Source organism: Battus philenor, unplaced genomic scaffold (assembly GCF_028537555.1).
Source record: "Battus philenor isolate CCGP_79_NKW_IND1 unplaced genomic scaffold, ilBatPhil1.0.hap1 SCAF_14, whole genome shotgun sequence".
NCBI classification, from domain to species: domain Eukaryota; kingdom Metazoa; phylum Arthropoda; class Insecta; order Lepidoptera; family Papilionidae; genus Battus; species Battus philenor.
Genome location: NW_027181676.1, coordinates 9,600,959 through 9,614,827, shown reverse-complemented (window position 1 = coordinate 9,614,827; position 13,869 = coordinate 9,600,959). Strand labels below are relative to the sequence as shown.

At 35.6% G+C, this 13,869-nt stretch overlaps 1 protein-coding gene across 1 annotated transcript; it reads left to right on the top strand.

Annotated features, from left to right (window-relative positions):
- Positions 1-403: 403 nt before the first annotated feature.
- LOC137918542 (ice-structuring glycoprotein-like) lies at positions 404-6,021 on the top strand. Its single transcript, XM_068761362.1, has 4 exons — positions 404-449; positions 657-1,948; positions 4,814-4,859; positions 5,021-6,021. Exons 1-4 carry the CDS (start codon positions 438-440, stop codon positions 5,999-6,001), a joined length of 2,331 nt encoding a protein of 776 aa, XP_068617463.1. The 5' UTR covers positions 404-437; the 3' UTR covers positions 6,002-6,021.
- Positions 6,022-13,869: the final 7,848 nt, after the last annotated feature.

The window sequence follows — 13,869 nt, the reverse complement described above, 5'->3', positions numbered from 1 at the left end:
CCGATACTGCACTATTAAAATCACTCCACTTAATTCTAATCGAATTCCTATAAATAATATGTTTTCATAACTAGAATTTCTACAAAGATACGTTAAAGATTTCTTTTTAGTTATTATTAATAACTATAAAACAGTTTAAAAAACCATATGGATTCTTTTTGGATCAACACTGACATTTTAAGTGCTAAATTCTGTACTAAAGGAATAAAACTTTAACCGGCCAGTCTCAAGGTCCACGTGCACGACGGTAACTTCACGTAATAACAAACGGAACAATATTGAATCGAAAGGCTATCACTGACTCACGGGTGTGGGCTCTGTACTAAAGCTCACTTACCTTGACAATGAAAGTAAAGTGGTCAGCGCACTCGGCAGCTGTATAAAAACCAGAGCACTCGTCGTCAAATTATTCAGTTACCACCATAAACAACATCAACATGTTCGCTAAGGTGCGTTCAGCTAAATAGATTTATTACTAATTAAAAATAAATATATATATATTTTTTACTTTTGGACACCGTTATTTTAATGTTATTGTTTAACACTTACTTCGAATACTGTGATACCCAAAGATAATCATTTTTTTACAATAAAAATTACTTTATAAAACCACACAGATATCTGAGATTATAACTTTTGTTAATATTATTTTTTAGGTTGTAGTAGCATTGTGTGCTATAAGCGCGGTTCGCGCTAGCGGACTGTTGGGTGTTGCTCCAGCGGTGTATAGCGGCCACGCAATTGCCGCCCCCGCCGTAGTCAGCAGGACCATCGTTCCTGGGGTCTCATCAGTGTCCTCTTACTCCACTCAAACTGCGCACGCAGCGCCTATCGCCTCTTACGCAGCTGCCCCTGCAATTCACACCTCTTATGCAGCGGCTCCGGCTCTCGCCACCACTTACGCTGCGGCGCCCGCTGTCGTGAGCAGGACCATCACTCCCGCCGTTTCTTCCGTGTCATCCTACTCCACTCAAACCGCACATGGATCTCCCATCGCTACTTATGCCGCTGCTCCTGCTATCTCCACCACATATGCTGCAGCACCCGCTGTAGTTACCAAAACCATCACCCCTGCAGTTTCTTCTGTGTCGTCATATTCTACTCAAACCGCACATGGATCTCCCATCGCGACTTATGCTGCCGCTCCTGCTATCGCCACCACATACGCCGCGGCACCTGCTGTAGTGAGCAAGACCATCACTCCCGCCGTTTCCTCTGTGTCGTCATACTCCACTCAAACCTCACACGGATCTCCCATTGCTGCATACGCAGCGGCTCCGGCAATCGCTTCCACCTACGCTGCAGCTCCGGCTATCGCGACTACTTACGCTGCCGCACCCGCTGTCGTTAGCAGGACCATCACTCCCGCCGTTTCATCCGTGTCGTCGTACTCTACTCACACCTCTCACGGTTCACCCATCGCTACATACGCTGCGGCTCCCGCCATCGCTGCTCCAGCTGTAGCTGCATATGCATCCCGTGCATACGCCGCCCCTGCCTTTGCATCGTATGCTGCGCGTACTGTAGCCGCGCCAGCTTTGGCTGCGTATGCCACCCGCACCTATGCCGCACCCGCGGTTGCTGCCTACGCTGCCCCCGCTGTGGCATCGTACTCCACCCGTACCATCGCCGCGCCAGCAGTTTCGGCTTATGCGACTCGTGCCTACGCCGCACCCGCTGTGGCTGCTTATACGACCCGCACCTACGGCGCACCCGCTGTGGCTGCCTACGGCGCACCCGCTGTAGCATCTTACTCAACCCGAACCATCGCCGCTCCAGCATACTCCTATGCTGCACCCGCTGTAGCATCGTACTCAACCCGAACCATCGCCGCTCCAGCATACTCTTATGCTGCGGCTGCCCCTGTCCTCCGTTCCTCTATCGCGTACTCTGCAGCTCCCGCCGTCTCTCACATCTCATACAGTGGTCATGGTGCTAACTATGGTTGGTAAACTGAATCTGTCTTGTAAACTGTAAATAAACAAAACAAAATAAACAATATTACGTATTAAAATATAAACTCTTTCATTTCATTCCTTTATTAACATGGATACATGATTATGACAGAGAGCGTAAGTAGAACGTGTAAAAAAGATGTAAGAGCGAAGTAACAGAATACAAAAGGCGATATTTTCTCAAAAGCCAGACAGGGTTTTTACAGTTATCTCTAACCATACCTTATATCTTATGGCACTTCTTAATTCGCAATGCTATCATGATTTAAATTATACAGCAGGCCATCCGGCTCTTTACTATGTCTAATAAGCGGTGATAAACTTATAGCAAAGTCAGAAAATCACGAGCTTTTAGACTATTTATAAAAAGAAACACGAACGTGCTAATGACGCTAAAATTAATCGTACGACAAATATTTTTTGGCGATCTTTATTGATCAGAATTTATGTAGAGTTGTAGACTGAATAATTGTACACGTTTATAGGAACTAAGCTACTGACTAAAGATACTCTAGGAATTTCAGTCTATGTTCCAATTTATTCCATTATTTCTCGATATATTTAATTTGACCAATCATCTAAAATGTTTTTAAAAATTATCGACTTACGAGTGAATTGTCAATTTTATTGTTCACCTTGATTACAAAGAAATTAAAAAATGAAACCAGTTGGTTTTTGTCCTTTGATTGCGTTTATAGATGATTTATTTATATATCTAGATGCTCTAAAATTTCTTTATTTTTGAAAGATAGTACTCATTCAAACATAAAGACTGTGCTTCGTCGTATAAGACAAAATGGTTAATTGAACTAAAAGATTTTTTGTTACAAACATTTTCGTCTATATTAATTGTTCTATTTTAGTGAAAATTTTAATTACTGTTTTAATGTGGTTTTTATTATTAATTTAAAGTAATAGTTATGAAATTATGTGTGTTTTAAATTCGAAAGTAAACGTTGTATAATTTATACACTACAAACCAAATATAGTTATTTACAATTAATCAAGGTGATCCAAAATTGGCCAATCGACGAGAACATTGCAGTTACTAATAATCCTTTTAAGAGTACTTATTCGCAAAGTCAAATAAACGTTCTAGAATCTTCTAGATAATTCTTAACGTTGTACTTTAAACAAAAATCTAAGCAAATTGGCTGAAAAAAGATATATTGACATTTGAAATATCACAGATATATCCATAGACGTTTACTAAAACAATTATTTTCACCATCATTTTAAATGATGTCCACCGTCGGACTTAGGTTTACCCCATAGATTTTCAATACGACCGATTGAAAGCGGCCTGCAACCTGCTTCACGGGATAAAAGGGTCGTCGGTACATCTTAACCCCGTGGTCTTCTTTTCAGAACCTCAAAGTCTCTGCGTTCATCTATTCTAGATCTAAAAATATTATATTCTAAAAAGAAACACGTCATTTGAAAACAATTTGTAAATTTTTAAATACTTTCATATAAACATTTTATGTATCATCATAAAAATGAACATTCTGGTGAACTTATTACTGGCAATAACAATAAACATTGAAGATGAATTTTTTACATGTGCTACAAAGATATGAAAAAAAATGTAATCCTTAAAAATTGTATATAAATATAATAATGACTATTAAAAAAAATTCTACATATTTTTCGACGATTAGAACTATGGTTTTGGATTCAGCTTTAGTAGCGTTACTATATTTATGAAGATGATGATGATGATGAAGTAGTTTTAATCTGGGTCACATCACGCTGCCCTCGCTAAAGGGCCTATTGCAGCCTTATGATACTATGCAGAAGCATTAATGGAATTTTTTTCACCACTTCTTCTCTTAATGCCTTTTCAAGTAATAGTAACGTCAGCTTTAAAGTTTCTTCAGCTATCCATTACAGTGCTATTGAAACTGCTGAACCTAAATTTAAGTATGTGCGCGGCGAGAGGGGAAGCTATCAACCGCTCTGTTTCGTCAACTCGCTGTAAACGCTTGCGGCGGTGACACTTATGTTCTTTTTTACTCTGTTCCATCTCAGCGGGTATAGAGTATATTTTTAGTTTATTTTTGTCCTCCTAGGGACATATCGATCTCTATGTATTATTTTTGGCACCGATTATAAATAGTAGCTATATTATAAAAATTATACGAAGCGGGCTTTTGCAGGTCACATATCACGCAGAACGAATGACCGGTGGTGCCTTAAGATTCTGAAGTAGACAACACGAACCGGCAAGCGTAGCGTAAAAGATCCACCCACAGTGTAGACCTTATTGAGGTCGTCAGCTAACGCTCGATGCAGAGCCCTTTCAACTGGTCCTTTTAGGAATCTCTGGACGCTTCTGGACTTCTAACAATGGACACTACGGCTACAATAACTATGATGAACATCTACAAGTAATCAAGACCTGAAATGAAAGTCACTGCCCTTAATTACTAAGTTACTAATAGTTTGTAAAAATATCGCTTAGGTGTGAATGAGTTACATGCACACCCACATAATTATTACTTTCTTGCCATGGCATTATTAAAAAAACAGCGTGTTTCCGTGGTTCTAAAGAATATTGACGCGTTCTTCTTTATACAATAAACATAATATTCTCATATATAATATATTAGGTTATTCAGAGTTTCGCTATCTCTTATCATATCATAGAAACTGGAATAATTTACTTTTGAATATAGTATGATTAACTCATAATTGATTAAAGTAATTTACTTTCATTTAACAAGCTAAAATATTACACAAATTCAGAATAAGACCTTTTCGATCTCGTTTTGACCCTCTTCGTTCAATATTCGTTGACAATGAAAGTAAAATGGACATAGTGTAAAAGTATAAAAACCGGAGTGTTCTTTGCGAAGTTATTCAGTTGCCCCAAGTTCAAGCAACTTCAACATGTTTGCAAAGGTATGTTTACTGCAGTTTTAATTAAAATGTATAAATAATCCTATTGAAATTCACACAGATAAATTATTTGTGGATTTGATTTAAGTTACTGATAAGATTTAATATTTTTTACGATTGTTATAAAAATGATATATAATATTTTTTTCTTGTCTATTAATCAGGTTATCATCACTGTATGCGCAATGAGCGCAGTTCGCGCTAGCGGACTCTTGGGTGTTGCTCCAGCCGTGTATAGCGGCCACGCAATCGCCCCTGCAGTCTCATCCGTGTCTTCTTACTCCACACAAACTGCGCATGCAGCGCCTATCGCTTCTTACGCGGCTGCACCTGCAATCACCACCTCGTATGCCGCGGCTCCTGCTATCGCCACCACTTACGCTGCGGCGCCCGCGGTCGTCGGCAGGACCATCACTCCCGCCGTCTCTTCCGTGTCATCGTACTCCACTCATACTTCACACGCATCCCCGATTTCAACATACGCTGCGGCTCCTGCTATCGCTACCTCATACGCCGCGGCTCCTGTTATCGCCTCTACTTACGCCGCAGCGCCCGCTGTTGTAAGTAGGACCATCACACCTGCAGTTTCTTCCGTGTCGTCGTACTCCACTCAAACCTCACACGGATCTCCCATCGCTGCATATGCTGCGGCTCCCGCAATCGCCGCACCTGCAGTGGCTGCATACGCGTCCCGCGCATACGTCGCTCCCGCAGTGGCGTCTTATGCTACCCGCACTATCGCAGCTCCCGCTGTAAGTGCGTATGCGACCCGTGCTTACTCCGCGCCTGCGATTGCTGCGTACACCGCCCCTGCAGTGGCATCTTACTCCACCCGCACTATCGCCGCGCCCGCTGTTGCTGCATATGCGACCCGTGCTTACGCAGCACCCGCTGTGGCTGCTTACGCAACTCACACCTACGCCGCGCCCGCTGTGGCGTCATATGCGACCCGGACTTATGCTGCACCTGCTGTGACTGCCTACGCCGCTCCCGCTGTGGCATCTTATGCAGCTCGTACCATCGCCGCCCCAGCATACTCCTACGCTGCGGCTGCCCCGGTCCTCCGTTCCTCTATCGCGTACTCTGCGGCACCCGCTGTCTCCCACATCTCTTACAGCGGACATGGTGTTAACTACGGTTGGTAAACTGAATCGATGCATATATACTGTAAATAGTGAAATTGAAAAATAAATAAATGGTAATTAATTGAACTATTGGTTTAATTGTTTTCCAATTTTAAATGACATTTTCTAATGAATTATGAATAGTTTGTATTTTTAATATCACTTATTACGCTTCTCGAGGCATAAGTTTTAAATACTTTGTGATAGACATAAATATAAAACAAGCTAAAATCAGAACATGATGTAATGGCACGCAGTTTACCTTGATTTATAAGTATTAAAAATAAGAGAGAACAATCGATTTAGGTGAGAGGTAATAATAAACAAGTAAAAAATTAAATATTTTAAACGTTTAAATCGTAATGCAGAGATTATTTGATTTACTATCACTTCTACATGTGTATTGACGTCGAAATCCTTAGGATCTTTTGTTAAAGCCATAAGTGTAGAAACCTGGATACTTGGGCTACTTAACGAACTAATTCAAGGATACTATACAAGACCGGAGCATTTCTTTTGCTTGGCTAAACTCAGTTGTCAGGAACATATAAGTAAATTGAGTTATGTATGCTAGACCGCTAAGTTTATACAACACAAAACTTCGAACCTTAGGTGTTGAGTCGATGGATTATGCTTACAATCGCAGCAAATTCGAGCCGGGATGTAGCAAGGGTCGGGTTTAGGTCAAACAATGTTCCACGTACTTCTGTGTCCTATTTGCAAACAACTCCTCCCTCTGCCTATGGAGAATAAAACCGAAATAAGCTATCGCCTAAAACGTTTATATAAACATACATATATACGTTTATATATGAACATATGCATGGGTTAGAAACGTAGTTTACTTTACAAGAATAAGCAATTTATTTATTTAATGTTGTATTATTGTATGTATTCGTCACATATACTTTATTCAAGAATGTCGTTGGCAGCTGTATAAGTTGTTAACTGTGTTACAGTTGTCAACGCTTCTCTTTTAATAGCGACATAATTAAATGATACGTTCGAATGTATTATATAAATATCGAAAAATTAAAACTAGTTAAAAATTGTTTCGCCGCATTTGCAATTAATATTTATTTATATTGTTCAGAACAGATTATAGGCATAAATAGCACATGACTGAAACATATGCACTGGAAACTTTCACAAGATAATGTGTCATTTTACATCAGTCTTTTTCATCAAGTGCATCGTCTCACTGGTAGTGTAAAGAGTTGGTGTCTTATTAAAAGACGTTTGTAACACTTTATCAATTTATTTAACACACGAACAAATTTTTATTAGCGCTTGAGTGCGAGCAAAAAGACGTGCATTCGTCGTAGGACTCTGGGGCGCAATGTGCTCTGCGACCGAGTGAAAGCGGGCAATAGAACAAAGGCGCAAAAGAAATAAAAGAAACAAAAGTAACAAAAGGTCTGCGCCTACGTCACCGGTGCGTGCATGTACCCGCTGCACTAATTCGGCACACTAAGTTCGCCCGTCGGCTACGCGCGCCCACAAAATCTTACACCTATTATTCATTCAGACATCACATCAGTATATATACGACTCCCACAAGTGGATCTAGCCGCTACTTATAAACAATTCTAGTTAAGGAACCTCTTGCGTCAGAAAAGCGAGATAAATACTCGATCTCTCGGATGATGAAAGAACTATTCTCTTCATTATCATTCCATCTGTAGGGCATCCTATGTTGGACATAGGCTACAGCAGACGTGTGTTTAGTGCGCTACGTGGTCTGCCTACTATCACTTCAACTTGCAATAACAATATCAGAAACGACTAGAACAGCTTCGTAGCCAGATCTCAATTCCGTTCACGACGGCGGAATGATGAGAATTTCTATAGCTGGCATAACTATTATTCCAGTAAGCGATAGCGCTGGGGTTTTCTTTATTAATAAAGATTTTTAATAGATATTTGTTTTATATTTTATCGTGCGTTTTAACGTTTGAATGCTTTTAAACCTGAGGTGACAAATGAGTAGTAAATTAACGTGGTAACCCCTTTTGTGAATTGGCGTTTTACTTGTGAATAAATTCATTTTAACCAAATTTATCACAGAAATTAAAATTGCATTTATTTAATGAAAGCTCAACATTTTTTATTTACACAAAACTGTGTTGTATTGTTTTGAGTGTTTTCAAAGAATAAAGATGTTTATTCCGACCTTTCCATATTAATTAGATTTGAATCTCATTTACAAATATTCTTATAAGACGATTTTTTATACAGGGTGATTGGTTAAAGGTGTATGTAAATACTCGTAAGTTTAGTAAGCTAGTGAATGTATAGAAAATTTGTTAGCAAAGTTGTACAGCTTTTACAACTATTTCTAATCATCATGTAGTGATTACATTTAAAATATCAAATGTTTCTATTGGAATGTGACAGGTTAAAAACTTCCGGCAGTATATTTTCTGCAGGGAGAGATACTTAAGAATAATTCATTTTAAAAGGTAGTTAAGTGAATTTTGAAAACGTTTTTTCTTACTTTATTATCAATACATAATTTATCATTTGTGAGACCATTAATTTTGGATATGTTGTAATATTAATAAACACATTCTCCCTATTAAAGCTTTTAGACATGTTTCCAATTACCGTGTATACATAAAACACTGACTTAAATGACACACCCAAAAAATAAACCGAAAGCAAACTGTTCTGTATTTGATTTAATTGGTCTAATCGTTTGCTTTATGAATTGAGCAATTATTTGACATGGGTAGCATCTGTCGCGACCTGATTCTGGTGCTCCGGGCCAATCCCTTCCGTTTCCTACCAATCGTTCCTTTGTTGTCGATCAAAGAATACTTAGCAATTATAAGCATGATTCGAACTTGCTTCCAATATTCACAGAAACTTTAAAACTTATTGACCTAGATAGTAAGTAAATAATTCTCATTAAATTATTCAGACACAAAATTGTATTTATAATAATTTCGAAGTTACAAGATACATTATTTATATAGCGCGTTGATCGGGAAATTAAGAGAAGATAATAGACAATCTTAAAGAATATTCCAACTATTTCAGGACAGAACGGAAATTACAAATCACCTTCGTCACATTGATGAATAGTTTTAAGAAATATTTCGTGGTTACGTTTAATGTTTATAAATTTGTCTCGAACAATTGGAATTTAGACTTTATTTTATTTTATATATTAATTTACCATTATTTATCAAATATTAAAATAAATTTTAAGAAATCTCTTTGTTAAAAGATCTTAAGAAGGTGTCTTTTAAAAACCGGTTGATAAATTTGTAATTAAATTTGATATTAATCATAGTTTACTTTGGCAGAAATGACGTCAATAAGTGAATATGTGCACTACATCGTCTTGAATATTTTTATACTGTTAATTGTATATTTCAAATATGATAACACGATATTTAAAAGATGGTTAAAATCAGTGTAAAATTTACAGTACAAAAGCTACACAAAAATCAATAGTTATAGAAATAATAAATAATTTAGTAAGAAAAAAGCATTTTCTAAATTCGGATTACTATGTATTAAAATGGTTGTTGTTTACTGTCCCTGCAGACATTATACTACCTGAAATTATTAAGGTTTGTCGTATTTTGATAGAAAAATTAATTATTATGTATTTTAGCATGATTAATTCTCTGGCTTTTAATTTAATTTCCTGCTTTTTTAAAGCTCTGATGCATTTTGCTGTCAAATGACCTAAACATTCACCGCTTTGAAGCTGTTACGCCCTAAACAATCACCCTGTATATAAGTCAACTAATAATAATAAGTTTTATATGCTTACTTTTATTGTACATGATGAAATATAACCAAAAATTTTCGTAGCATACTACGTAGTATCTGTAGGTTACGTTGAAAGTTGCCTATTTCTAAAATTCTAGTCACGGGTGTGGCGCGTGGCCTGGATTGAGTCTATTTGTCAGATTTTGTTATTCAAGTCCGAGCATGTATATGTAACGTCTGAGTTGTATTCCAAACATTTTTTATGACATTTACTTTGACACATTAAATTATTACAAACCGTCTTTATACGTGGTCATAGATTTTTAAGTGTAAAGTTTTTAAGTGTGAAAGTATAGGCCAAAACTCGGTGTATTCAGAAATAATAAATAACGTAATAATAATATACCATGAAAACACGTTTTCAATATTCGGATTACTAAATAATCAAATTAATTATTATTCGCTATCTGTTACTATACACTTTGCACTGCTAAAAGTTATTGGCATATCGCATTTCTCAAAAAAATTAAAAACATATATTTCAAAATGATGACTTTATTTAGGGTGAGTGGACGTAGGTGTAAATGTTTTAAAGCTTTTTGCTGATAAATTAACTGTACATTCACCACTTCAAAGCTCTTACATATGTACCCAATTAACCTGTGAATGCGTTTTGTAATTGTCGTAATGTTTCAGTTATTCGAATATATATTACATTAAGAAGTTAACTATATCTTGACTTTAAGCCAAAGAATGTATTTAGAAAGTAACAAAGCAATAAATATCTTATTGAAGTCAATTATCTTTAATAATGATTTCACAATCACCCACGTTTAACCTTTCTTAATTCACATAGCTTTACTAAAACATTACTTCACTTTAATAGAGTGAGCTTGCCGGCAAATTTTCCCTTATCACTCAATTACCTAGTACATATACATTTATATAAAACACTGCACCAAAACAATAACATAAAACTTGTGAATTTAAACAGTAATCTATTTGATAGAACGAATTATATTTACCAATATAATACACATATCACCATAATTAATAAATAGTAATATTTAGTCTAATTTTCACAGTTGACCACGAGGTATATGATTATGACGTAAGAAAACTTGTGTAAAATGTTACCTCTGCATGGTACCATAATACCACATTGCGATCGCAAACTTGAGTGCCAAGCGTGGCGTTAATGATATATTCTCCCAAATTATCTTTGGAGGCGGCCCATGCCTTGATCAAAAAAATGGAAGTATTTATTATTGTATTTTATACATTTGTTTTTCATAGGTTTATCGAGACAATATTTGTAGAAAAACTTTTATAAAGCATTATTTTAAATTTATAGCTATTTTTATCTCTTTCAAATGTTACAAAAGATAGTAATTCTTTATTAGTATGTGCTTAAATTATTTAATCGTTAATTGCTTTTATTAAATTGTTTTATTTTTAAATAAAAAAAAACAGTAAAAATATGATGGGTTCAGTTAATAATAATTGTTAGTTATTTTTTGTTTTATTTTTTTCAAAGTTGAATTATGTCTCGCAACTGAAATGTGTAAATTTTTATAAAGTCTGAAAACTAGTAATCCTATAACACCATCCAAAATAAATCTTTATGAAGAATTCAAGAATTCAGACCGTGTTGAAACCAGAAAATGAGAATAACATTCTCGTGGGCTCATATTTATAGGCAGTCGTGTTGGCAAGTAGTTTTAACCCTTTCACTGCTGTGCAAATTTAAAACGTAACATTGAGTACTTTTACCATTTTTAGACGAAAGTTTGGTTGCCCGAATTTGACAAATCGGACATTGTACCGAAAAATTTACTAACTAATATTAACACTAACGTAGAGATACTAAGTTATAATATTCAATTGTTAAAGAACGATTTACATTTACACTAGTTACTATTACTTACATGACATGTTTTTATTTTTATTTTTTAAAATAACTGTTATACAAGCTTAGATCGCGTTAAGCTAACTAGCACGTAGATTATTTTAAATATACTATCACTTCCTGTGTGATTTGACGTATTCTTTTGCCCCCAACTTTGCACTTGGTCATAAGTTTCTCTAGGTTATCGGCCTGGTAAAATATTCAAAATACTCAAACTTTTCATTTCATACTTTGTATACGTAAGCTAATGATTTCTCAAAAAGTCCCTATCCGCAGAAATGAGGGGAATGAATTTATCACTGGATTAAGAAGATTGTATCTCTGTATCCCGAAGCATGAATACTGTCGATTCTGAATCAGTTAAAATTTTGCACGTCTAATTACCATTTGGTAAAAAAAAACTATGAGATATCTATAGTTAGCAAAGAATGGGTTAAGTAACTAATTTGCAATTTGTTTACAGGCTGCAGTTGCAGTCGGCGCCCTTTCAAAAAATATTTTAGGTCGTAACATGTATGATGCAATAATATACCAGAATTAAGCTGTACAAGTGAAATAGTTATTGCGATTGGTTTGGAGTCAAGGTCTTTCGATATACGAATTATTTTAGCGATCAAATCACTTATTTAGAAATCTATTTTTGCTTTTTTTCTACTAAGTTTTTGAGCGTATTCAGTGCGCTTAGAGATTAGATCCTCGCTAAATCAGTCGAATATCGATTACGCATACGAGTAATGTCGTTTAGTGGCATGTAACCGATGGTTGAGATGAACAACTTTAACTATAAGTCGCATGTTGCGATGTTTCTTTCAGTGTTTATTATTTTTATGATACAAAGATCTCATCAGCTCATCGTGAGAAAAGCCTTTGCCATGCAGTGGATGTTTACACGACGACCATTATGATATATATTAGAGGGACCGGAAAGTAATATCGCTTTGTTAGGTTAAATTCACACAACTACATTTTATCACGTTTTTATTTCTAATCAAAAATATATTTACCTTCGTTATCAACAATCTTTTGCCATTTTGCCATATAGTATACAAGTTTTCAAAGCCGGAGAGATAAAAATCAAATCGGTTTTTCAGTCAAATGTGTCGACTAAAACGACATTACTTTTCGGTACCCCTAATAAATATAAAAACAGAAATTATTACAATAACTAAAAAGGAAAACTATTCCTAGTAGAAGTGTTTAAAAAATGGCATCAAAAGTATGTAGCTTATGTTTAATCGTCTTATTAATCCAATAATAAAAAAACCTTAATTAAATAATAAAAAATATCCGTCAATCTAAATTCAACACTTTCAAGTTATCAACTGTAACCAGTTGGAATATGAAACATAGTATTTTATGATGTTTAGGTCAGTAATTTCTGGTATTAAACATCAAACAAAATTGGTCTCGTTAGCGCTTAACAGATATTTGCCAGTTTATTACATAATATAATTAATAACTTCATTAGGAACTATGACTTTTAATATTTTTAATATTCACGTACGACTATATTTCTTAATAGAACATGTCAAATAAAGGGCTTGGATATGTTGAACAATTATTTCAAATTTCACTCAAAATATATGACCGTACTTGTTACATTTAATGACAAAAAACCGCATTTGATACATATCTTTTATAGCCAAAAGCCAAATAATATAATTACCATTTAATGGAAAAATTAAAAAATACTTTTTTAAGGCAATGAACAAGATGTTAAGAATTTTTTATAGATTCACTCTGATATTGGCAGGGACTATCGTTTGTCAAAAATTGAAAGGCTTTAATCTTTTTGTAATTTTATTTCATGTCATAAAAATACATGTTAACTAATGATCGTAGGATGGGTAATTAAAATCAAGAATATTGTTTTTAACAAATTTGCAAGGATCGTGCAACATGCGTTCCACTGAAAGATATGTCTTTTATTAATTATTATAAACAGAAATCCAGTTCGACGGGCTTTATTTCTAAAACAAGTGTGCTTTACTTCTATTTGAATTAATTCATATAATATATGAGCCTATGAGCACGTAATCCATGTATAGAAGTGGGCTATAGCTGCTTGACATTTGTTAATTCGGACATATAAACTGGGTGGAGAGTCACCATGACATTGTTACAGTTGGAAATGCAGGAGCAGTGTCCTGTATAGTAGTAGCGAAAATAATCTCTCTATTAGTGCATTAAAAACCATTTTGCAATCTCGCAATGTGGTGCAGTGTATTGCACAAAATTACATCGAGGATTCGAT